The 27,205-nt window shown below is 36.4% G+C and overlaps 1 protein-coding gene across 1 annotated transcript in view; it reads right to left on the reverse strand.

The window, feature by feature from the left end:
* Nucleotides 1-446: 446 nt before the first annotated feature.
* The window catches only part of LOC103540293 (solute carrier family 22 member 10-like), a 28,036-nt gene continuing 1,277 nt past the window's right edge, over nt 447-27,205 (reverse strand). The window contains exons 2-9 of the mRNA XM_070564642.1: nt 8,503-8,657; nt 8,232-8,400; nt 6,614-6,737; nt 6,024-6,139; nt 3,972-4,186; nt 2,307-2,415; nt 1,621-1,824; nt 447-507 (exon numbers count right to left, since the gene is read on the reverse strand). Coding sequence (XP_070420743.1) covers nt 447-507; nt 1,621-1,824; nt 2,307-2,415; nt 3,972-4,186; nt 6,024-6,139; nt 6,614-6,737; nt 8,232-8,400; nt 8,503-8,657 — 1,153 coding nt within the window. The remainder of the gene's footprint in view (nt 508-1,620; nt 1,825-2,306; nt 2,416-3,971; nt 4,187-6,023; nt 6,140-6,613; nt 6,738-8,231; nt 8,401-8,502; nt 8,658-27,205) is intronic.

Here is a 27,205-nt window from a genome sequence, read left to right on the forward strand (position 1 = left end):
ATATCAGAGGTGACACCAGTTTCTACCCCATAGCCCCCCTCCAAAGTATCATGTATTAAGTGTGTATATATTGGTATCTGTTTCTGGATTTCTTTTGATTTCTGGGTGCATATGCTATATTGTTCTGATTTTTGCAGATTTATGATATGCTGCTCCATGTGTCAACAAGCTACATCCTAATTCCACGGTTTTCCTTTGTTTCTGAATCATCTTGTCTATTAATATTTATTGATAAATTTGAAACTTTTTCAATTACTTCCCCAAAATATTGGATTGATCATAGAATTACATGTTCCCACAACTTTTTTAAACTGCAAATTAGTGCCATAAATGTAAATGAGATTGATTTTCCAGTGTATTGTCTTGCAAATTTGTAGATATAACGGAAAACTTCTGTGTTTTTTTCATATTTTTTGTTTCCTCACGAGGGAGCCTATGAAAGTGCCTTAAAATTTTGTCAGATTTATGTAGGAATCTTTTTCATTTACTTTTCTTGAGAATTTTTTGCTGGAAAAAAACAAGAAACAACCAATCAAAAACCAAAAACAAACATTAAAAAAACAGAAAAGATAAAAAATAAGTTTATCTTTATCCATGCACAAGTACAAACTGATCCGCTAACTATCAGCTTTTTATAATCCAGTAAAACTCATGAGCGATTGACACTCATGTTGGAAAAGGCCCTGCTGCCTGTGCAGACCCAAGAAAGCAGTTTTGAAAGTTTCTACTCTCATTGGTCTCTTTAGACCTCTGGTCAATGACACCTTTTGAAAGTCAACAGGTGGATTGAAAATCTTAAGGGGACTGCCCATTTTTTTTGGGTTGAGTTGTGTCCCCCCAAAATTCATACGTTGAAGTCTTAACTCTCAGTATCTCAGGATGTGAGATTACCATGTTTGGAAATAGGGTTGTTGCAGATATAATTAGTTAAGATGAGGTCATACTGGAGTATGGGGGGCCTCTAATCCAATATGACTGCTGTCCTTATAAAAAGGGGAAATGGACACAGAGGCATGCAGGGAGAATGCCACGTGAAGACTGGAGTTCTGCTGCCACAAGCCAAGGAACTACCAGAAGCTAAGAGAGCGGCCTGAACAGATAGTTCCCTACAGCCTTCAGAGGGATCATGGCCCTGCCGACAACTTGAGCTCAGACTTCCAGGTTCCAGAACTGTGAGAAAATAAATTTTTGTTGTTGAAATCACTCAGTTTGTGGAACTTTATAATGGAAGCCCTAGGAAACTAATATACCATTTGTCGCATTTAAAAATACCTTTTATTAGTTTCTTATTTTCTTTATCATCAATCTTTCCATTACCAGTGGCAGCAAAATTACCTGAATCTCACAGTCACCTAAACAGGATTTATTTCTTTTATTATCTTTTTAAAGAGAGTCTTTAACTCTGTGTGATCTTCCTAACATTATTCCTTCACTGGCTATCTCATTTCTTTTCCCTTCATACCTGAGGCTCTTATGATCTGAGAATCGTGGAATATCATCATGATTGTGTGTCTTTCATGAGGGCAGGTCATATGTGCCATCACAGCAGAGCTAATTTTCATCTCTTCATCACTAAAACTACAAAACTCCTCCCAAAAGATGGCCAGAAGGTTTACTCACCCTTTTTCCACATCCTGAATGGTGTCAAGAAGAGGCTGGTTCCTGGTTTCACGTAGAAAGAAGACAACAAGACCACTAATGATGGGAAAAGCTCCATAGACGACCCAAGGCAAAGTGGGAAGATATACTATGAGGATCATCAAGAGGGGAGCCAGTGCTGCCCCAATCCTACCAGCCACTATATCTAAGCCTGAAGATCTTGCCCTGAGGGATAAATGACAATACATAATAATCTGATAAAAATCCACACGTGTAATTTGTGATATGTTATTTTGACTTGATTATGGAAGACAATAGAACATAGCTGGTAAATACATGGGCTTTGACGACAAACACTTGTTTCTGAGATTAGCTCTATGATTTTCTAGCTGTCTTTGTTAGGTTCAAAGTGCGTTAAGACTTATTTACATATTTTTAAACAGAATGCTACACAATGCACTACTCTGATGAGTGGTCCAAACAATTCATGAGATGACGCATTAAAGTACTGCTTAGCACAGTGCCTGACACAAAATCAGCTTTCAATAAATTTTGGCTATAATTGTTGTTAGTATAATATTAGCACTACAATTGCAAATGGTTGCCTTTATGCTATACAGGTCTTATTGTGTTTATTGCCTCAATAAATGTTGATTAGCTGGGCAAGTCCTGTTTTGAGCCCTAGCAGAGAATCCATAAACTCATACCTGAGGACAGTGGGGATGAGTTCAACCATGTGGGCAGCAGTACTGATGGTGGGGGCAGCAGAAGAGCAGATTCCCACGCTTGCTAAAACCACACGCAGGGTCTGCATTTCTGGAGACGGGAAGAGCAATCAGACTAAGAAATCTGGGCTGAAGGAATCAGCAACCACCAAATGTAGTCAGGAAGAAGACCCTATAGGTTATTTGTACATTTCAAATATACTGTAGAAAATTGCACAGTAGCAGAAAGCTTGGAGTGGTTGATAAGCTGAGAAATTTAGAATTTCAACATTGGTGGGAAAAAGCACTTAAAATTATCAGATTAATTGCAGCAAATCTTTCTGCGTATCTGAGATTTCCCAGAGGAGAAGAAAAGGTGAGTCTAGCAGAAATTTACTCTTACTAATTCTGTCCAGTGCTCGCTATGTCCTTATTGTAGAAAGTAGGACCATCATGTGGACAATTATGGAGTCTAAGACTCAGCTCTAAACTCGAGGCCTTTCAATTAAAGTGCAGAATCTAAAGTGACCAGCCATCCTGGTTTTCCCGGGAATTAGAGGGTTTTAGTGATGTGAGCTTTTCATTGATAAAGCCAGGAAAGCTCCATGTAAACATGGATGAGTCAGTCAAACTAGCGCAGATATAACATTGTCATGGGGTGGGTATGGCATGATAAAGTAATCGAAGGGCAGGACTACTGTGCTGGTGGACAGGGTGAAGAGCGTCTAGCTCGAGAAGAATGTTAGACATAAAGAACCAAGAATGGAAACTTCTACTTGGAAAAAAAAATCAGAATTTTGGAACTACTAAAGAGAAGTTTCAGAGAGTCAGTTTTCTGCCCAATATAAACAGAAATCTAATTATAGCCTTATAATATTGGAAAGGACTCTATTGTAAAGAAGTAAGCCTGCATCATTTACAATATTCTGAGGAGTGCAGTCCATTAATCTGTAATGCTGTACAGTACATTCTTGCACTTGGAGATGGGTGAAGCATAGTGTCTGCTGAGGTTCTCCTAATCATTACACGTAATCATTCTATTAACTTATAAAGTAATATAACAGGGAATGGATTAGGCTTCTAATCTGCTTAATTCCTTGTTTCCACTGTACATTCCTTCACTACTATACAAAGGAGAATTTTTTTCATTTCCTGAAAGTCAAGAAGACTCCCATGAGCAAGGGCTGCAGTTTTGGTGACTTAACACCACATTCATATGTGGATATGTAGAGATCAGGATACAGACTAGTTATCAAAGTTGATAATGAAGAGCTCAGACAGAGGGAGTGACCATATTGTGTCCTCGCATGGGCTATAATTGCAAGACCTAGTCCCTCCATGCTTGTTATTAAAAGTGTGAATGACCAAAGGGCAAGTGACCAATTGATGCCTTAGCAAAACTGTCAGGAATAGATGGCATCAGTTTCCAGATACTTCCAGGATGTGAAGAAGATAAATATATGTCTGAGGTGCCTCTTGCTGACCTTTGGCTCTTTTCCCAACAACTTATTAGCAGAATTTGTCATAAACCTTCAGATTGGTTTCAGAGATACTTAGCTCTTTTTTGGGACTTCTTGTTGCTCCTTGCTTTGGACAAGTATGACAAATACAATCCCCAAAAGATGAGGAAAAGACCCTTCCTTTCCCCAAAGTCCAATATTCTCTCACCTTGGGGCACAAACATGTTCGCCAAAATGGAAAATCCCACCAGGAACATGAAAAGCATGTGGGCTACTCGATGACCCATATGATTCAGTGCTAAAAGTGCAAGACATCGGGATGAGGTAGTGAAAGCTCCAAAGACTACCTGGAACAGGAAAATATTGCTACCAAAGTGCTGTAGATTGATAAAGATGCCATAAAAGGGTAATGTGTTTGCAAATCTGTAGTGAACAAAAGAGTAAAGACACATGCCATAAGATTTAGAGCCTACGTGCTGCAGCTGATGATCATATTGACCCAGGCAGCCAATGATCAATGTACAGAATAGAGGCCCAGTCTGATTTGTATAACACTTCATTTTAAGGTGATAATATAAACTTACCATAAATAATTGCATGACAATATATGAAAACAATACTCTTTCTGTCATTCTTTTGTCTGAGTCCCTAAGAGTTGGCAGTGACAGGGAAACATAAGCTGACTCAATCACCAAACTGGATGGGATGTGGAAGTTGAGTATAGAAGGATTAACACTTGGAAATTAGGGAAAGAATTTCTTTTGTGAGGGTTGTCAGTATGTGGGACTCCTTCTCCTCCCCTAACCCAACACTGTGAGAAATTTCCCTTTGCTTGACTAGTGATTGATGCTTCAAAGAGACTATGTGTGTCCACTCGATTTGAAATCACAGTGTCCTTAGGTCTGGCTCAATTCTAGGGAACTTAAGGTTCATATGTGACTTCTAGGGCTGACAGACAATGTAAGAATTCAGGCAAACAAACATGCACCAGCTGTACCATATGAAATGGAATCAAAGGTTCCAAATGGGGATTTACAATTTACCCAGAAAGCATCTAAAGGAAAGGGGTCCACTTCAGTAATGTACGTCCCGCAGAGAGAGCTAGATTTCAACATTGTAGCAGAAGAGACCACCACAGACCACAACCATCCCAAGCTAGTAAGTCCTTTCTTGGCCATTATCTCTACTTTTCTTTCCACTCTAATTGTCTAGGATTCAGAAACCTGAGTCTGTGACCAAGTGAATAGGGGAAAGGTGAAAAGCACAATGCATTTAAATGAGGAACAGTGTCCTAGGATATGCCTAGGAAGAGGGAAACTGTACCATTCAATAATTACTTTCTTAAGCTTGGCAGTGAGTCTATATTCTCCTGTGTGCTTTTTTTTTTTTTTTTGTAAGTCTTCAAAATTTCCCCTCCTGATGCTACCAAAGCAACTACTTATATCCTCCAAGAGATACTGGACAAGATTTTCTACAGAAGAAATTGGGGAAAAAAAAACATGTCCTCTAACATCAAAGTATATGAAGAAATTGTAGTGTGTTCATCTAATGGAATACTAAAACACTGGGGACAAAAACAATCTACTATTACATGCAACAAAATGGATGAATCTCGCATGGATAAGCTTGAGCAAAAGGGGCCTGTCACAGAACCATTTTATCATTTACTTTATGTGAAGGTCAAGATCAGGCAACACTCCTTTGTTGTGATGGAGATTAGAACAGTCGTTAAGTCTTATTTGGCCTGGGAGAGGGCAGTGAGGAGGAAATGATAGTGGGGCAGTGGTGGTGGTGCTGGCTATTATCATAGGGGATACAAATGGAACCTTTGGGGAATTAAGATTTTTCTATCTTTATCTGGACATTGGTTATGTTTTACATCTTGAAATATTCACTGAGCTGTGTGTATTCACTGTCTATTCACCTTTCTGTTTGCAAGATTTGCTTCAATTAAAATTGAAGGAAAAAAATAAAGAAAATTAAATGGCCAAATGGATATTGTGATGAAAGTTCTCAACATCAATCTCTAGTGAGGAGACTGATAAAGTGATATGACATAATTCCTTATTGTACAATCAGTTCCATGTGAGTCTTTTTATAACCCTTTGACAATCTCCAAACATAGCAATTATTTGGTGTGTTTTCCTCATCTTTTATCTCCAAATCAGCATATCCCCCTCACAACATTGTTATAACCTTTGAAACAAATAGATTCATATCTCCACTACCTTAATGTTGTCATGCACAGTGTGAAACCCACCTCAAAAAGAGCAGGAGACAGATCCTTTTACGCAGGTTGGGTGTGAGGAACAAGTCATACATAGTAGTTTTGTTCTGTGTTGCCTCCAGCTCCTCCTGCATGGTGGATCTCAAAACCTTCAACAACAACAAACATGTATCATTTGCCACCGTAGTGCCAGGTATTGCGGTGAGCACAGGCACCCAATAGCACAGGAAAGATGTGTTCCCCTTTTTCCTAGTGTAACATATTATACATGCAATCACAGGTGTGAAGTGATATGAAGGAACATGTAGGGAGCTAAAGGAGAGTCCAGAAAACTATTCAGCAACAATGGTATTTTGAAAATGAGGCCATAGAGGGTGCCGGGCATCCATGAGACTGCATAGGTTATAGATGCAGATCAGGAAGTGAACTAAAGGAAGAGGTAGTTGCTCAGTGCTGAGAGCTTCTCTTATATGAGATGGCCGTGAAAGACTACGGAATTGAGCTCACATCCTCAGCTGGCTGCCCTTTTTAGAGAGGCAGTTAGTCCATCTCAACAAAGAGAAGGTGGATGTCAGTTTATGTCTTCCCTCCAACCCAGTAAGCGCCTTCCCTTTCTTGCTCACCTCCATGTTCAGGGTTTCTTCAGCATTCTTCCTTCCATTTGTGTGTGCAGCATTTCTAAGTTCCTTTAAGCCCTCATCTGGTTTATTGGTGACAATCAGCCTCCGAGCCAACTCTGTCAGCCACCTGATGAAATGAGAGCTCCCCAGTGCAGTCAACTCTCTCTTAGTTATTTGTCATATGATTGTTGAATATAGATGCTTTTTGCCTTCCATCTAACATCCACCATTTTTTGGGTTAGACATAGAAACGCAGGTTCTATTATACAAATACTAGGAAAATATGAGAATGATCACTCCATGCAGTACATCTTCCCAGGATAGGAGCACAGACTTTGAAGTTAAATTGCCTCTCTTCTTACTCAGCAAACGTTTTTCCAAGAAGTTTAGGAAGCTGAAGCTTGAGAATCTCTCAATACATAATTCCCTTCCAAAGCTTGGCATGAGTTCTAGCAAATTTCTGCTCATCATATATATTCTTTAAAAAAAGGGAGGCCTCAAATTATGAAAGCTTAAAGCCCAACAAAGATTGGAAGTACTCCTTCCATTTCCAGCTACGTTGGTTACTTACTATATGAGTGAGTCACTTGTTTATATCTGCCTCAGTTTTTGCATCAATAAAATGGGGATACCAGTGTCATCTTCCTTGTGGGACTGTTGAGCATAGAATGACACAATGGATGAGTCTGACATGGAGTACACTCTGCTCTCTCTCTGAACTCATCTTGCTATATTAAATCTATAGTCATCTCTGTGATCGACTAACTCTGACTCTCTCCTAGACCTGCTTTAAGTGTAGGGATGAAGTTATCCAAAAATAAGTGTTCATTAAAATTATTTAAGGGAAGAGGGAGTTCTGAACATATGATGTAAATCACCCAATCTGCAAGCCAGTTTTTAGTACTAGAGAAACTCTGCTGTTATTTTGTTAAATAACTATATGACTAAATTTGCTGTCTCTTCCTTTTATCCAGTTTCATCTACAAAGATGAAAATTACTGAAAACTTCACTGTAACCTGATTCATTACAAAGCCAAAAAAGAATTAGAGGTATTTCTTTTTTTTTTTTTTTTTTATATTTTTGTCTATTGGCCATTTTTTTTTTTTTAGATTTTATTTTTTCCTTTTTCTCCCCAACGCCCCCCGGTACATAGTTGTGTATTCTTCGTCGTGGGTTCTTCTAGTTGTGGCATGTGGGACGCTGCCTCAGCGTGGTCTGATGAGCAGTGCCATGTCCGCGCCCAGGATTCGAACTAACGAAACACTGGGCCGCTAGCAGCGGAGCGCACGAACTTAACCACTCGGCCACGGGGCCAGCCCCTAGAGGTATTTCTTTTTGAAATATTTGTCTATATTTTATATCAAGGAAAATAATATTGGAATAACTCTATGACCACTATCCTGGGTAAGACTTAAGAAGAAAGATGGCAGAAAATAACTAGAACTCTCAGGCAGAAGTGTTCTGTTTCTCAAATTACACAGAGTGAACAGATGAGAGACATGGGTTTTAGGTCTAGACTATAATAAAGGGTCCAAGGAATAAGAAAATCAGTATGTCCTGATTCAATATTAATTTTCATCCCAGGTGCTCCTAAGACAAAGTGAGGGAGAAGGCTCATACCTTGAGGAGAGAAACAAGACAAAGAAAGGTACAGACACCACCAGCTGCAGGGTACACCACTCTCGAAAGACAAAAGCCAGGCCTCCCAGGATTATCTGTCCCAAACTAAAGGCACAGCATACCAGTGTTATTACCATGGCTTTAGAGTGAGACCTTGTCCACTCTACAACTGAAAGAAAACCCAACTGGGATATAAATGTCAGATAAAGGTGGAATTTCCAGGTCAAATCCAAGGCTTGGAAAATGGAGAAGACCAAAATTAGTGACTTACTAAGCATACTGCTATTCATCATGATGGCCACGGAAGAACAGCCTGACAAGAAGCGTAGTAAGCAGTAAACGAGGAAGGTGGGCGCAAAGGCTGCACAGGTCCCTGAGATGGCCAGCAGGAGCAAACAACATCTGAGAACCACCTTTCGCCCAAACCTGAAAAACAGAGTCAGATTAGATTATGAGAACAACAATAATTTGTGGCAAAAACTTAAGAAAATGAAAGCATATTCAGAAATTTAGAGAATGTTTTAACAAGTGATTCTTTGTACCTGAAGGCTCGAAAAGTCAAGAGCTAAATCAACAACAGAAATCTCCTCAAAAGTAATGCTCCCTCTTTGTAGTATAGACTGAAAATATCAAAACTTCATCATCCATCACCCAGAGACCTCTGACACCCGGTGATACCATATAAAAGAGACTACAGTGTTGGAAATTGTAATAGACCATAAGCATGCATTGCACTAACATATGTATTTAGCATAGTAGAGAGTCTCTATAGTGTCTAGAACACAAGAGAGCTAAATGCGTCCTTGTTTCTCTAGGACCAGACAGGCTAAGGCTAAACTGATGCAAAAGAAACATCAAACAATGCATCAAAGTTGCTTTGGGGTTGTCTAAGAGGCCCTCTTTGTTGAGTCTGGATTTATAGGCCCCAAGCAATGTGCTTTATCTAGAACAGAATATAAGAGTTCCACAACCCAGAAGAAGAAATCATAGAAAGTTCTCAGAGGAAAGAATTATCTAAGATGGAGAATGAAAGGGAAAGAAGATAAAGGACAAATAAGAAAAAGGGAATTGTGTGTTTCATTGGATGTCAAGAAAAGAGGGCCTTGGTGGAGACAACTTAGACTAAACAGGATGTGCTGATCTATATGCCCAGTAATGAAAACACATGGACAAAGTTTGAGATTGGGGATTGCTCTGTAATGTTTGAAATAGAATTCTAAAAACATTCAAATAATTCTCCCTAAAGGCAGGGAATGTTAAAGGAACAAAAACAATTCCAGATAATCATAATGATTATCATCATCAAGCACATAATGTGGAAAACAAAAAATAAAATAGTAAACTGAAACAAAACCATAACAATTAGCTCAAACTAATTGCTAATGGCCTAAGCATTCTATCAAATGATGGAGAGTACCAGAATGGGTTAAAAAACAAAAGACCTAATTACATGCTGTCCACAATAGTACTTAAAACATTATAGGTTGAAAGTAAATTGACAAAAACAGATATAGAATTTAAATAGTAATAATAAGGAGGCTGGAGTCTTTATATTAATGTCAAATAAAATAAATTTCAAAACAAATACACTTTCAGCAATAATAATGCTGAAAATGTCAAATTTATGTGAACTCAACAAAACTTCAAAAAACATGAAACAAAATGGACAGAATTAGGTACCCAATTAACAATGATTGTTGGAGAGATTTTTGAATATTTTTAACGTGGTAAAATATATACGGTCATGTGTCACAATACTGGGGATACGTTCTGAGAAATGTGTTTTTAGGTGATTTTGTCGTTGTGTGAACATCACAGAGTGCACTTACGCAAATCTGGATGGGATAGCCCACTACACACCTCTGGTGTAGGGCACTAATCTTATGGGACCCTCGTCAGAGATGCAATCTGTTGTTGACTGAAATGTGGTTATGTGGTGCATGACTGTATAATAAAAAACTTGCCATTTTAATCATTTTTAGATGCACAATTCAGTGGTTAATTACATTCATCATGTTGTGCAACCGTCACTATTATCTACTTCCAAAATGCTTTCATCCCACCCAAACAAAAACACTATCACCTTTAAGCAATAACTCCCCATTCCCTCCTTCCCTCTTATCCTTCTGATAATCTCTAATCTACTTTCTGTCTCCATCAATTTGCATTTTCTAGAAATTTCATAGAAGGGAATGAATACAACATTTATCCTTTTGTGCCTGGCTTATTTCATTTTGCCTAATTTTTTCGAGAATTCATCCATGGTGTACCATGTACCAGAACTTCATTCTTTTTCCTGGATGAATAATACTCCATTTTGTGTGTGTGTCTGTTTGTGTGTGCCTGTTTGTTTATCCATTAATCTGTTGATGAATACTTGGATTTTTTCACCTTTGGCTATTGTAAATAATGCTGTAATGAACATTGATATACAACTGTCTAAGTCCCCGTTTTCAATTTTTTAGGGTGTGTACCTAGGAGTGGAATTGCTGATTCATATGGCAATCCTATGTTTAGATTTTTGAGGAACTGCCAGATGGTTTTCCGCAGTAGCTTCACCACTTTGCCCTCCTACCATTAATGTGCAAGGGTTTCAATTTCTCCCCATGCTCACCAACGCTTGTTATTTTGGATTTTTTTTTTTATTATAGCCATCTTAGCAGGTGTGGTTTCTCATATAGTTTTTTTTTTAAAAGATTTTATTTAATTTTTTTCCTTTTTCTCCCCAAATCCCCCCAGTACATAGTTGTATATTCTTTGTTGTGGGTCCTTCTACTTGTGGCATGTGGCACGCTGCCTCAGTGTGGTTTGATGACTAGTGCCATGTCCGCACCCAGGATTCGAACCAACGAAACACTGGGCCGCCTGCAGCAGAGCGCGCGAACTTAACCACTCAGCCACGGGGCCAGCTCCTCTCATGTAGTTTTGATTTGCATTTCCCTAATAACTGATGATGTTGAGGATCTTTTAATGTGCTTTTTGGCCATTCATATGTCTTCTTTGTAGAAATATTTATTCAAGTCCTGTGTCAATTTTTTAAATTGGTTTATCATTTTGTTGTTGAGTTTTAGGAGTTTTTAATATATTCTGGATATTAAACCATCATCAGATATACGATTTTCAAATATTTTCACCCATTTTTAGGTTGTTTTTTCACTTTCTTGATAATGCTCTTTGATGCACAAACATTTTAATTTTAATGAAGTCCAATTTACATGTTTGCTTTCATTGTTTGAGCTTTTGGTATCCAAGAATCCATTGACAAATACAAGGTCATGAAGATTTACTTCTACTTTTTCTTTTATGAGTTTTACGGTTTTAGCTCATATATAAGTCACTGACCCATTGTGAGTTAATTTTTGCATATAATCTGAAGTAGGGGTAAATGTCATTCTATTTTATGTGGAAATTTAGTTGCTCAACTCCATTTGTTGAAGAGATTGCTCTTTCCCACATTGAATGGTCATGGCACCCTTGTCAAAAGTCAGTTGGCTATAAATGTACTGGTTTATTTCTGAACTCTCAATTCTATTACATTGGGTTTTAGGTATATATTTATGCCAGTAACCAAGCATTTGGTTACTGTAACTTTGTAGTAGTTCCAAAACCAAGAAGTGTTAAGTCTTCTGAATTTCTTCTTCTTTTTTAACATTTTAGCTCTTTGGAGCCCCTTGTAATTTCATATGAACTTAAGGTTCAGCTTTTCCATTTGTGCAAAAAAAGTTGGAGTCTTGATAGAGATTTCATTGAAACTGTAGATTACCTTTGGTACTACTGATTTATTGATAATATTATGTCTTCTTACCTCATTAACATGGGATCGTTTCCATTTTAAGGTCTTCTCTAATTTCTTTCGGCAAGTCTTTGTAGTTTGCAATGTACAAGTCTTTCACCTCCTACGTTAAATTTATTTCTAAGTATTTTCTTCTTTTAGAAGATGTTGCAAAGGTAGTAACTTTCTTAATTTCCTTTTCAGATTGTTCATTGCAGGTATATAAAAAGACAACTAATTTTTGTGTTTATCTTGTACCCTGCAAGTTTGTTGAATTCATTTATTAGCTCTACTAGCTTTCTTGAGGGTTCTTTGGAATTTTCTATACATAGGATCATGTCGTCTACCAATAGAGGTAGATTTACTTTTTCCTTTTCCATTTGGGTGAATTTTATTTCTCTTTCTTGACTAATTGCTCTAACAAGATTCTCTAGAACAATGTTGAATAGCATCAATCAAAGCAGGCATCCTTGTCTTGTTCCTGATTTTGTGTGTAAGTTTTCATTCTTTCATCACTGAGTATGATGTTAGCTGTGGCTTTTTTCTTAAATACTCTTTAATATATTAAGTTCCCTTTTATTCCTAGTAATCTTATTATTCTTCTCATGAAGAGTGTTCAATTTTATAAAATGCCTCCTCTGTGCCAGTTGACGTATTATGGGTTATTTCCTTCATTGTATTAAAGTAGTATATTACATTGATCAATCTTCTTATGACGAACCACCTTTGTATTCCTGAGGTAAATCCCACTCTTGATCATATATTATTATTTTAATAGGCAGTTGGATTCAGAGTGCTAGTATTTTGTTGAAGATTTGGGAATCTATATTTATAAGGATACTACTCTGTTTTTTTCTTTTCTTGTGAGGTCATTATCTGGCTTTGGTATCAGAGTAACACTGGTCTCATAGAATGACTTAGGAAGCTTTCTTTCTCTTCTGTTTTATGGAAGAGTTCAAGAAGGATTGTTGGGGTTGGCCCTGTGGCTGAGTAGTTAAGTTTGTGTGCTCTGCTTCTGTGGCCTGGTGTTTGCCAGTTTGGATCCTGGGTCTGGACCTATGCGCTATTCATCAAGCCATGCTGTGGTAGCATCCTGCATAGAAGAACTGGAATGACTTACAACTAGGGTACACAACAATGTAGTGGGGCTTTGAGGCGGAAAAAAAAAGAGAGGAAGATTGGCAACAGGGTTTATTTAGCTCAGGGCCAATCTTCCTCAGAAGAAGGAGAAGGAGAAGGAGGAGAAGGAGGAGGAGGAGGAGGAGGAGGAGGAGGAGGAGGAGGAGGAGGAGAAGAAGAAGAAGAAGAAGAAGAAGAAGAAGGAGAAGGAGAAGGAGAAGGAGAAGGAGAAGGAGAAGGAGAAGGAGAAGGAGAAGGAGAAGGAGAAGGAGAAGGAGAAGGAGAAGGAGAAGGAGAAGGAGAAGGAGAAGGAGAAGGAGAAGGAGAAGGAGAAGGAGAAGGAAGAAAGGAGAAGGAGAAGGAAGAAAGGAGAAGGAGAAGGAGAAGGAAGAAAGGAGAAGGAGAAGGAGAAGGAAGAAAGGAGAAGGAGAAGGAGAAGGAAGAAAGGAGAAGGAGAAGGAAGAAAGGAGAAGGAGAAGGAAGAAAGGAGAAGGAGAAGGAAGAAAGGAGAAGGAGAAGGAGGAGGAGGAGGAGGAGGAGGAGGAGAAGGAGGAGAAGGAGGAGAAGGAGGAGAAGGAGGAGAAGGAGGAGAAGGAGGAGAAGAAGGAGAAGAAGGAGAAGAAGGAGAAGAAGGAGAAATTGGTGTTAGTACTTCAAATGTTTTGTAGAATTCACCAGTAAATATATCTGGTCCTAGACATTTCTTTGGGAGTTTTTTAAAATTACTAATTCAATCTCTACTTGTTTTAGTTCTGTTGAGATTATCTACTTCTCGTGGATTCATTTTAGGTAACTCAAGTGTGTCTAAGAATTTTTCCATTTCATCTAGGTACCCAATGTGTTAGCATACAATTATCTAAGTACTCCATCATAACATTTTTTTATTATTTAGTGTTTGTAGTAATGTCCCCACTTTCATTTCTGGTTTTGGTTATTTGTGCCTTCTCTCTCTCTCTCTTTTTTGGTACTCTAGCTAAAGATATCTGTTCTGCCGATCCTTTCAAAGAACCAATTATTTACTTCATTGAATCTATTATTTTCCTATTTTTTATTTATCTCCCCTCTAATTTTATTATTTCCTTGCTTCTTCTGGCTTTGGAGTTAGTTTTTCTTTTCTATCTCCTTAAGGTGTAAAATTAGGTTATTGCTTTTATATCTTTCTTCTCTTTTTCACGTATTTTTAATTTTTCAGTTTTATTGAGGTATGATTGACAAATAAAAATTATATATATTAAGGTGTACAAGGTGATGTTTTGATGTATGTATATTGTACAGTGATCATCACAACTAAGCTAAATAATATATCCATCTTCTCACAGAATTACCATTTTGTGTCTGAAGAGAATGCTTAAGATCTACCCTTTTTGCAAATTTTGAGTATACAATACAGTATTGTTCACTATATTCACCATGCCATGGATTATAACTCCAGGACTTATTTATTCTGCAAAACTGAAACTTTGTACCCTTGACCAACATCTCCCCATTTCTCCCACCCCCAAAATCTTGGCAACCACCACTCTGCACTATGCTTCTCTGATTTGACTATTTTAGATTCCACATTTAAGTGAAGACATGCAGTATTTGTCTTGTGTCTGGCTAATTTCATTTAGGACAATAAACTCCAGGTTCATTCATATTGTTGCAAATGACAGGATTTCCCTCCATTTTAAGGCAGAATAATATTCCACTGAATATAAATACCACATTTTGTTTATCTAGTCATCTGTCAATGGACCTTTAGGTTGTTTCCATGTGTTGAGTATGGGAGGACAGATTTGAGATAGTTATTTCGTTTTCTTTGAATATATAGCCATAAGTGGGACTGATGGTTCATATGTCGTTCTATTTTTAATTTCTTGAGGGAACTCCAAAGTGTTTTCCATAATGGCTGTACCAATTTACATTCACAACAAGAGTGTGCGAGGATTCCCTGTTCTCCACAGCGTCACCAACACTTTTCTTTTATCTCTTTGATAACAGCCATTGTAACAGGAATTAGGTGATATCTCATTGTGGTTTTGATTTGCATTTCCCTGATGATTAATGATGTCAAGAATCTTTGCATATATCTGTCGACCTTTTGTAGTTCTCCTTTTGAGAAATGTCTATGCGCGTCCTTTGACCATTTTTGATAGGGGTATTTATTTGTTTTTTTCGCTATTAAGTTATTAAAGTTCTTTACATATTTTAGATATTCACCGCTTATCAAATATACAGTTTGCAGAAATTTTCTCCCATTGCTTAAGTTGTTTTTTCACTCTGTCGATTGTTTCTGTTGCTGTGCAGAAGCTTTTTAGTTTGACATAATCCTACTTGTCTACTTTTGCTTTTTTTGCCTGGGCTTTTGAGGTCATATCCAAAAAATCATGCCAAGACCAATGTCAAGAAGCTTTTTGCCTATGTTTTCTTGTAGAAGTTTTACTGCTTCAGGTCTTACATTTAAGTCTTTAATCCATTTACAGTTTATATTTGCATATGGTGTGAGATAAGGATCCAATTTCATTCTTCTATTTATGCATATCCAATTCTACCAACACGATTTGTTGAAGACACTATCCTTCCCCCATTGTGTGTTCTCAGCACCCACATACACATAACAGTTTAAAGTAAATGCATGGATTTATTGCTAGGCTGTCAATTTTGTACCATTGTTCTATATTTCTGTTTTTATGCCAGTCACATACTATTGTGATTACTGTAGCTCTGTAATCTATTTTGAAATCAGAGGCATGATGGCTGCAGATTTGTTCTTCTTTCTCAAGATTGCTTTGGCTGTTCAGAGTCTTTCATGATTCCACATGAACTTTAGTATTTTTTTCTATTTCTGTAAAGCAAGTCATTGGATTTTTATAGACTGCATTTAATCTGTAGATGACTTTGGGTAATACGGACATTTTAATGGTATTAATTAATCTAATCCATGAATACAGGATATCATTCTACTTATTTGTGTCTTCTTTAATTTCCTTCACCAGTGTTTTATAATTGTCAGTGTACAAGTCTTTCACCTCTTTGGTCCAGTTTATTCCTAAATTGTTCTTTGTTGCTATGGTAAATGGGACTTTTCCCCCTTAATATCCTTTTAGGATAGTTCACTGTGTGTAGAAATACCACTGATTTTTGTGTGTTGATTTTGTATCCTACATATTTACTGAATTTATTTGTTAGTTCAAAATCTTTTTTGGTTGAGTTTTTAGGGTTTCCTAGATATATGATCATGTCATGAGCAAGAAGAGATAATTTATTTCTTCAGTTCCAATTTGGATGCCTTTTATTTCTTTTTCTTTCCTGATTGCTCTGGATAGGACTTCCAGTATGATGTTGAATATAAGTGGTGAAAGTGGGCATCCTTGCCTTATATTGGATCTTAGAGGAAAAGCTTTCAGTTTTTCACATTGAGTATGTTAGCTGTGGGCTTTTCAAGTATGATCTTTATTGTCTTGAGGTAAGTTCTTGTATGTCTATTTTTTTGAGAATTTTTATCATGCATGGATGTTGAATTTTGTCAAGTGTTTTTTCAACATCCATTGATATGACCATGTGGTTCTCATCTTTCATTCTCATAATGTGGTGTATCACATTAAATGATTTACATATTTTGAACCATCATTGCATCCCTGGGATAAACCCCACTTGATCATGGTGTATTACAGTATTAATATGTTGTCAAGTTTAGTTTACTAGTATTTTATTGAGGATTCTTACGTCTATGTTCATCAGTGATATTGGCCTGTAGCTTTTTTATTCTTGTAGTGTCATTGGCTATGGTATCAGGGCGATGCTGGTCTTATAAAATGGGTTTCAAGTGTTCGCTCTTCTTCAATTTTTTGGAAGAATTTAAGAAGGATTGGCATTAATTCTACTTTGAATGTTTGGTAGAATTCCCCTAAGAACTGTCTCATCCCAGATTTCTCTTTGTTGCGAGATTTTTGATTACTAATTCAATATCCTTACTTGTTTTTGTTTGTTCGAGCTTTCTATTTTTTCTTGATTTTGTTTGGGAAGGTTGTATGTTTTTAAGAATTTACCTGTATCCTTTAGGTTGTACAATACAGCGGCTTATAGTTGTGCATGTAGTCCATTATGATCCTTTTTATTTCTGAAGCACCCATTGTCATGTCTCTTCTTTCATTTCTGATTTTATTTATCTGAGTCTTCTCTCCTTTTTTCTTATTCTAGCTAATGATTTCTTCATTTTGATTATTTTTTTTAAAAAAACGAACTCAGTTTTGTTGATTTCTTTCCATTTTTAAATTCTCTCTTTGATTTCTTTCTGCAGTAATGTTTATTGTTTTCTTCCTTCTGCTAACTTTTGTCTTAGTTTGTTCTTTTTCTAGTTCCTTGAAGTATAAAGTTAGGTTATTCATTTGAGATATTTAATTTTTTTAATGTAGGCATTTATCACAGTAACTTCCCTCTTAGTACTACCTTTGCTCCATCTCATTAGTTATAGAAATTACGTTTTCATTTTTTGTTTGTCTCAGATATTTTTAAAATTCCCTTTTGATTTCCTTTTTGACCCAATGGTTGTTCAAGAGTGTGTTGTTAGTGTTCACATATTTGTGAATTTTCCTGCTTTCTATAGTTATTGATTTTTAGTTCCATTCCATTGTGGTCTGAAAAGATACTTAGAATGATTTCAATGTTCTTAAATTTGTTAAGATTTGTTTTGTGACTTAGCATGTGATCTATCTTGGATAATGTTCCATGTGTGCTTGAGAAGAATGTGTATTCTGCTACTGTTGGGTGAAATGTTCTGTGTATGTCTTAGGTCCATTTGGTCCGTAGTGTTGTTCAAGTCTAATGTTTCATTATTGATTTTTTGTCTGGATGATGTATCCTTTATAAAGAGATGGGTATTGAAGTCTTGGTATTATTGTATTGCTGTCTATTTCTCCTTTTAGACCTTTCAATATTTGTTTTATATATTTAGGTGCTCTGATGTAGGGATATATATATGTATAATTGTTATATCTTCTTACTGGATGATATTTTTATCGTTGTATAATCACCTTCTTTGTCCCTTCTAACAGTTTTTGATTTAAAGTCTAGTTTTTCTGCTATAAGTAGGGCTACCGCAGCTCTTTCTTGGTTACCGTTTGCATGGAATATCTTTCTCTACCTCTTCACTTTCAGCCTATGTGTATCCTTAAAAATAAAGCGAGTCTCTTGTAGACAGTATATAATTTGGTCTTGTTATTTCTCTATTCAGTCACTCTATGTCTCTTGATTGGAGAATTAGGTCCATTTATATTTAAAATAATTATTTTAGGTAAAGATTTACTATTGCTATTTTGTTCATTCTTTTCTATTTTGTTGTCCCCTTTTTCCTCTCTTCTTCTCTTGTGTTTCTTTTTAACTTGATGACTTTTTAAATAGTGCTATGCTTTGATTACTTTCTCCTTCTCTTTTTTGCATCTACTGTGCTTTTTTTGTAGTTACCATGGGGTACACAATGAATATTTTAAGTTTTGCAGTCTGTTTTAAGATGATGACTTTAATTACATACAGAAGCACTACACTTTACTTCCACCCCATACTCTTTCTGGAATTGATGTCAGATTTTACTTCTTTCTATATTGCATTTCCATTAGAAAATTTCTGTCTTTATGCTGATTCTTCCTGCTTTTGTCTTTTCATTTACATACTAGAATTAAAAGTGATTTACCCACCACCATTAGAGTAGTATAATATTCTGTGTTTGTCTTTATATTTACTGTTAGCAGTGAGATTTATACTTTCATCTTGCTATTTAATGTCTTTCTGTTTCAACTTGAAGAACTCCCTCTAGTACTTCTTGTAAGGCAAATCTAGTGGTGATATATTCTCTCGGTTTTTGTTTGGGGAAGTCTTTACATCTCTTTCAATCTTAAAGGACAATTTTACCAGATCAAGTATTCTTGGTTGGCAGTTGTTTCTTTCAATATTTTAAATATATGATACCACTCTTTTTTGGCCTGCAAGGTTTCTGAGAAATCCACTGATAATCTTATGATAGTTCTCTCGTATGTGACAAATCGCTTTTTTTCTTGCTGATTTCAAAATTCTCTCTTTGTGTTTGACTTTTGATAATTTAATTTGACTATGTCTTGGTGTAGACTTCTTTGGATTTTACTTATTTGGGAGCTTTTGGTCTTCATGAATCAAGATGTCCATTTCCTTTTCTGGATTTGGGGAATTATCACCCTTATTTCTTTAAATAAGCTTCATGCCACTTCATGGAAATATTTAATAAGAGATATAAGAACGATGGGGATGTGACAGTTGGGTTGGGAGGACAGTTGGGTAGGAGATAATAGTGGCAGCCAGAAGACTAGTTCTAAGAGGATTGATTTCAGTAGCCATGGCTCAGATTTGTCAAATGATCCTATTTGCTTTTAAACAGTAAGGATATTTTAGAAGATATTAAAGGAGACTCAGAAGTATCAAGTTCAACTCTCTATCAGTGAACACAGGTCTGCATATGACAAATAACCATCTAGTTTCTGTTGGAAAACTTTTGAAACTAGGTAGCTCACTCCTTTCAAAGGCACCACCTGATTTTCTGCGACTCTTGTTAATGTGAGACATTTTATTCACATGCCAAGGTTATCTGTGTCTTCTCAAGGTTAGACTCCAATGATATTCCAATGTACTTAGAACAAAATCTAAGTCCTGCCATGATGATATCTGGCCCAGGCATCCCTTCCCACCTCTTCTCCTAGCACTGTCTTCCATTCCCTCTAGTCTTCAAAACATCAAGCTGGTTCCACCACGCAGCCCTTCCTCTTGCTCTTCCTTCTGCTCCCAATATTCCTTTCCCTGAACATGATTCAGCCTATACCTTCTAATTTCTCAAGTTCCAATATCACCTACTCAAAGAGCTCTTCCCTGATTTTCTATCTAGTGTTGCCTCCACCCAATTTATTCTCATTCCATTTCCTGGTCCTTATTTTTCAAGGGAAATTTGAGAACATGGCCTTTCAAAGTCCACACTTTTCCATTGAGTGTTTGCAGGGCCCAGCTAGGAGGCTATTGAAATAGTCCAGAGAAGAGATGATAGGAGTGTAAATTGAAGAGGTATTCATGGAGATGATAAGAGGAGCCAGGAATTGGGGGATGTTTTAGAGATGTAGGCAATAAGACTTGCGTGTGGTTTAGATTACATTTTACTGTTGGAGGACTTCTGGTGAGAGAAATAGATGTCTTCAAGGGATTATACACTTTTGGCCTGAACAAATGAGTAATTCTGGTACCACTATACAAGATGGGAGAGGACTAGGGTAGAAGTCAATTTGAGGGGAAAATTCAAGACATCTGCGTTGGCTTCCTGAGATGGAGTTGCTCATTAGACATATGTGTGGAGATTCAGGGAGATAGGTGTATATGTGGATATTAAGGTCACAGAAGAGGTCAAATCTGGATATTACGTTGTACATTATCAGCATATAAATATTTTTATAGTTATGAGAATGGGAGAAGTAACTCAGGAAAGAAACGCAGCCAGATATCAGTGATACCAAGGAGATTCAACCTTGCCTAAAGCAATAGCTCACTATGTGATCACCATTTTACATCACCACAGCTGGGGCAGACATTCTCTTGCTAGGTTACTCAAGTTTTCCAAGATTGATTTCTTTCTTTGTAAGATTTCAAATCCACCCAAAGTTGTTCATTGTGCACTATGTATCCATCTGTGCCTTCATTTCTTTTTCACTAGCATTCACTTTTTCCCTAATCTAAGTTGCCATCATTAAATCATATCAACACTGACACATCTTTTTCATCCTAGATGTTCTCCTTGCTTCCCGTCCTCCAATCAAAAATGCACATGAAGCTGTAAGAGAGCAGAATTTACCACCCCAAGATGTGTCTCTTTGACGTGGGGATTATTTTTGGCTTGTTAATCTTTTAAAAAGCTGCAGACATGAGAGAAGCTCTGAAAACCAATTAGAAGTTACCCTTTTTAAGAGACATTTATGTTTGTGAGAGAAGTCTCCATTTCTAAAGGTATCTCTCTGTACCAGGAAGAGGGGCATGATCTTATCTCTAGAAACTCATATCAATGTGGAAGACAAGGAATTAAATGTGCCTAATATCCTTACTCTTGTTTACTGTGCCCTTTCTAGTAATCTCCAAGAACTGACAACTCCCACCTCCAAAATCCTCTTGTGTCCTTAGCTGAAGATGGTATTTAAGGTGGAGACTTCAGGCATTCTTGCTGAGTGACTCAATTCTCCTGGGCTTTCTCCCAAATATACATATTATAAAGCTTTGTTTGATTTTATCCTGTTATTCTGTCTCATCTCAATTTAATTCTTAGACCAGCCAGAAGGACCTAGAGGGTAGAGGAATTATCTTCGTCCTCTACAGTTTAGTGATGAGGAGGGGACAAAACTTCACTGGCTGGACACTGCCCACTCCTGGACTACTGCAGCTGAGAGATCCTGGACCCCTGACAGAGCTGGCAGGAGGTAAGAATTCTTACCATGTCAGTATCCTCAATCTCTACCTGCAGAGTCCATTGGAAGTGAGAGTGGTGAACTTTTTTTTCCTTTTCTAAATTTAGATTAGCAGAAGAAAATATTGGTGAAGCTGACTTCTTGGACTCAGAGGCTTTGGGAAATTTGACTTGAGTTTTCATTGGTTTATTTATCCTTTTCCTCCCAGACATGGTCACCGTTTTCCCTTGTCTCTGTCTTTTTTTTTTTTTTTTTTTTGCCATTTTTCCTAAAAAAGGAAAAAACATAGGGCAAGATGCAGGCATATATAAGCCTGTTGTCCGGGAATACGTGCATGAGGTGAGAGCTGTTGCTAAGGGCATATTGGAAGTCAAAAAGGCTGCAAATTTTATGGTTGTGGGTTGAGTAGTTAAGAGCCATTAGGGTGCTTACCACCTCAAGAAGACTCATCATAGGATAAGTTGGTCATGGACTGGGATAGATGACACAAGTCCCTCACTAACTTCAAGAAAATGTCCTTACAATGATGAGGTATTCTGTAAAACCACACAATCCCCAATGCCACGATACCTCCCTCTTAGGTATTAATTTGCCTTCGAGAGACCCAGGGCTTAGTTAAGGCTGTTAATGTGCATATAAGATGAGGTTTTTTCTTTTATCTTATTCTCTGTCTTGAGAGCTTATCTTTATGAGCTTTCTGATCTCTGCCATCTGGAGGACGCACATCCTGGTGTGCATCTTGACAGCCAGTTGAATAGACTGGGGTTCTGAGACATCCTCTCTTTGTCCACCTGTGTCAACTCTCAGAAGAATTTGTCCTAAGGGGTCCCAGTTGCTTTCATAAGGGGCCTTTGTTGTTTCAACCTTCATTGCTTCTTAGTGCACTGTGCCTGTGCAATGAAGGCCTGTGCTTTCTTAGACTGTTTTTGGGAGTGAATTTTCTGGGTCTTGTGAGGGCTGCTTCCTTTGCACTCTCTTTTGGGGATGTCTCTTGCATCCATGGTTAAGCTGTAAAAGGCTTATTTGTTTGAGTTACTATTAAGATCCTACTTGTCAATGTGGCCAGATGATGGATCATTTAAATTGGAAAACTTCTTAATTGGAAAAAAAACTTTTGAGAGCTCTTGTTGTAATTATTTTATTGGTACCTATGAAAAGATTAAATTAAAAAGGAAATACAAAAAAAAAAAAAATAAGGACCCTGGATCAGGTTAAAATTGAATTGAGAAAATGTAAAAGTATGTGTTGATAAGATTATAAAGGTTGGAATGTTTGAGCTAATTTTATATAAAGAGCTTATATTAACTTTGCCTGAGTATGTTTTAAAAATGTCTAACTGGGAATACTTCCCTTTTCCAATATTATAAAACCGAAACCTATTGATAAAGTCCTAATGAAAGCTATGATAAGAGGTATAAGAGTTGATGGAATTCAGATTAAGTTTTGTAGCAAAATTGATATATTTATGGAATTTATGTGAAGTAATTACCTCTCTTTTTGCCTGATTGTATTATAGATTGTATTGTGGGGAGAGACAACATGTCTTGCTGGGAAATGTTTCCCCTGCCTGATTGTAGAACAGCATATAAATCTGCCCTTCAGACAATGTTAATTAAACATACTAAGTGGAAGTCAATAAGGTTGCTTGAGCCCACACATTATGAGACAAAAACTAGAGGCTAACATCTGATGTTAATAAAAGAGATAATAAAAGCTCCTATCCCCAAGGTAAATTGGTCTATGGTTAAATTGTACACTTAGAAAGACAGCCTTTGTTAAATGCTTTGTGCAGACTTTTAAAGGTGTGGTATATTGTCCTCGAATTTTAAAACAATAGCTGTGGAATCTTTGTCTATATGTATGTTATATATGTGTGATATTTTACCTCCAGATGGTATGGCTAAAATTAAGAGCTCTGTTTAATCAGCTTAAAGTAAGCACCTACATAAATTATTTCTAAATGTAATAGAAACTAACCCAAATATCTTTCAAGTTAACAGGATATGAAATAATCTTTGGTAAAAAAAAAAGGTTGTTTAATTTTTTGGGTTTGATTAAAATAGGCACGTCCTCAAAGTTGTCAACATTGGAATTGGTACAAACATACAACCTGGCTTTACTAGTTAAATGAGCTCATGTTATCTGTTACAAACTTGTCAGCAAAAACAGCTTAGAATGATAGCTAATTTTGTCTAATGTCTCATAAAGTTTTTGTGAGTAGTCTAAACAACTGTTGAGAGCAAATGATTTAGATGTAAGTGAGATAAAAATTTATAGAAAAATTTTTAGCAATAATTATAGTTTATGGCATGTGTACTTAAAATAGCTTCCAAAATCTCTTTGGTAACTTTAAAGTCTTGCTACATTAATTTAAATGATAAAAATTCATTGAGTATCTAGATCATTTCCAAATAAGATAAAATACTGAAACATTAATTGCTAAACATGTGTAAGTTTACTTACTTTTGTCTTATTACAGAAAAACTAGAAAGTGTGTGGGTCTATTAACAAACATGTATTTATTAAAAGATTGTAGTATGACGCAACATGTTTTTATAAATTATGAAAAGTGTTTATAAACTTGTCAAGCCACAGAATGCTAATATGAGTGTTTATAATTGCTTACTTAGTTTTACTTAAAAATTAAGGTTTCTATGGGTTAAAAATTAATATGTATGACTAAAGCTACTAGAAATTAATAAGGAAATCACCTTTGTATTCAAGAAAACTGAGATGTATGTTCTCCGTAAAGAAGGTATAAAGAATGGAAATATTTTTGTTTGTTTTGTTAAAAAAGATACATTTGTCCTAAAGTACTAGGAGGGAAAAAAGAAAAGAAGGCATGGGACAAATTCTGTGTTATAGAAGGTTTATGGAGGAGGAACCCTGAGAAAAGAGTTGTACATGGTCAAGTTGGCTAATGGTTAGTTAAGTAAATAAGTTTTTATATTTAAGTAAATAAGTTTTAATATCAAAAGTAAGCTGGTACAGGCTTAGAAGTTTTTTCCCTTTCTTAGAAGGATGATTTTCTTAAACTTTTAGTCTGCTCTTGCTAAAGGGATTATGAAAGGTTTTTTCTTTGAATAGTCTATCAGAAGGGTAGTGATTTTATGCTTTATCAAAATAAATTTCCTGTATTGCTTTATCAGGTATTTAATCACAGGTGCTAAGATTTTTCTTACAGCTACTTGATTCTCTGAATTAACCTGAGAATCTTTAATTGTCACCATGGTTAAATGGATAACTAAGCATTGTTTCATAGGGACCTATGATATTCTGTGGGTAAATGTTATTGATACAAGCGTTTAAAAATCATATAACATTCCTAAAATTCTGATCTCTCTTGGTTGTCAGTCATAATTCTAGTTATTATCTTAAAGTGTTGTATGTCACAGAATTAACTAAATTTCTTTGTTAATTACCATTTTTGTCTCTTGTCATTTACAGACAGTTTCCCAATACTCTGCTCTTGCAAATTCATTTCATTTTCAGACACTTTCATGAAAAAGACTCTGACACTTACTCCAGAATACAGGTTTCTGATAAACCTCAGATCCTAAAAGTGAAGGAAAGAAATTACAAAACTGTAATGGAAAAACTGACTTCATGAAACTGCTAACAAAAGATCAAGCCCAAGAGTTGATTATGTGGGACTGAGTGAACTGATGGGGATGATTATAATTTTTATGAATTTTCATTTTAAATGCTCCTGATTTTTAGTGTTTTGTTTTTCTAGTTTAAGAAAACTTTTTTTCCTCTTAAAGTAACAATGACATAGCAGTTTGGTAAATTGTACTTTTGTAAGCAGAATTTAAACACTCATCTTTATCTCCCTACCTGATCCCTCCAGAATTTGGAAACTCTTAGTGATGAATGTTCTTATTTTCATGGCAATATAGTTATACACATAAGTTCAACAAGAATTTGATCTCCTTATAATGCCACAATTAGAAACATTGGTTATATTACCAAAGCTTTGACTGGAATGTCATATTTGAGAGAAATATACATAGACTTGCATATGACTGAGCTTTAAGAAACAAAGATTGGACTTTATGGAATAAAACCATTTGGAAATATTGGCCTGGTACCTTGTTTACAGGGTTCCCATCAAACTTAGGTAAGTAAAGAAGGTCACTTCTCTGACAGGTTCCTGGAAACTCAAAATATTTTGGGGACCTGTAGGGGAGAGGAATTCATACAAATCTATATGTATTGCAGGTGGAGTCTGATGACAAGTCCTCAGCTTTGCTTTACTGCCTTGAAAGGCCTTTAAAGTTCAATCTGAGGTTCCTTATAAAAACTTCCAGCAAAGCAAAGTTAAATGAGCTTAAATGATAAATTGATATTCCTGCTGTACTTATGCAAATAATTGGGCCCAATTTATTGAAATGACTTATTTTGCAAACCAGTTAGTCTTAATTTGGCTATATTTGGTAAAATGAGGGTGATTTTAGAAAGAAAAATTATGTTTCAGTAGAAAACTATAGCACATTTGTGAATATTAGATTCTAGTTCTATTAATTGTGTTTCATGTTTTGATTTTCTACCCATAAACCAGACTGGATCTTGAATTCTTCTAGTCTCCTTGAACTCTTCTAGTCTCATGTCACTACAAATCTCCAAACTGTGTTCAATTAGTTTTTCTGTCATTTTCATTTGAAATAATTGAGAACTGAAACCATGCATTTTCCTGAAGCCCTGCAAACTGATATAAACTTAATAAACTTGATATAAACTTAAAAGAGATCATCACAATAGCATGCTTCTTGCTGTGTAAGCCACTCAAAAAGATAACTGAACACTCAATGACACCATCAGAGACATGTCAAACTGCAAAAGATGCTTTGACTCTGACATCTAGAAATCTTCTTGACTGATTGTACCCTGGACTCAAAAACTGGTTTATAATTTGCCCCAACTGTTAACCTTGTTCTTTTCTTTTGTTTCCATAGAAATGCTTCTTATTAAATACGTGATTGCTTGCTTCCACAATATAGGTCTAGATTTAAGAGCCCACCTACATCACCACCTTCTAAAATCAATTTAAAGGAAATAATGTATTATAAGGACTAAAAAAAATGTGTTTAATGAGATGGAACAATACTCAGCTCCTGGACTGTCAGACTTCTTCAAGTTTCAAAGGTGGGACTGTAGGGGAACAGAATTTGCCACCTCAAGATGTGCCTCTGTGGCACAAGGATTATTTGGGGCTGGTTATTCTTTTAAATACTGTAGACATGAGAGAAGCTCTGGAAACCAAGTAGAAGTTACCCTTTGTAAGAGACATTTACACTTGTAAGTGAGATCTCAATTTGTAAAGGTGTCTCTCTGTACCAGGAAGACACCTTTTATCTCTAGAAACTCTTATCAAGAAAGAAGGCAAGGACTTAAATCTGCATAATAACCTTACTCTTGTTTACTGTACCTTTTCTTGTAATCTCCCATAACTGACTCCCACTTCCCCCAACATCTTCTTTTATCTTTGGCTGAAGATGCTATTTTAGGCAGCAGCTTCCTCCATTCTGGCTGAGTCACTCAGTTTTCCTGGGCATCTCCTACGTTTGCATGTTATAGAGCTTTGTTTGATTTTCTCCTCTTATTCTACTCATCTAAATTTAATTCTTAGACCAGCCAGA

Source organism: Equus przewalskii, chromosome 11 (genome assembly GCF_037783145.1).
Source record: "Equus przewalskii isolate Varuska chromosome 11, EquPr2, whole genome shotgun sequence".
In the NCBI taxonomy this organism is placed as follows: domain Eukaryota; kingdom Metazoa; phylum Chordata; class Mammalia; order Perissodactyla; family Equidae; genus Equus; species Equus przewalskii.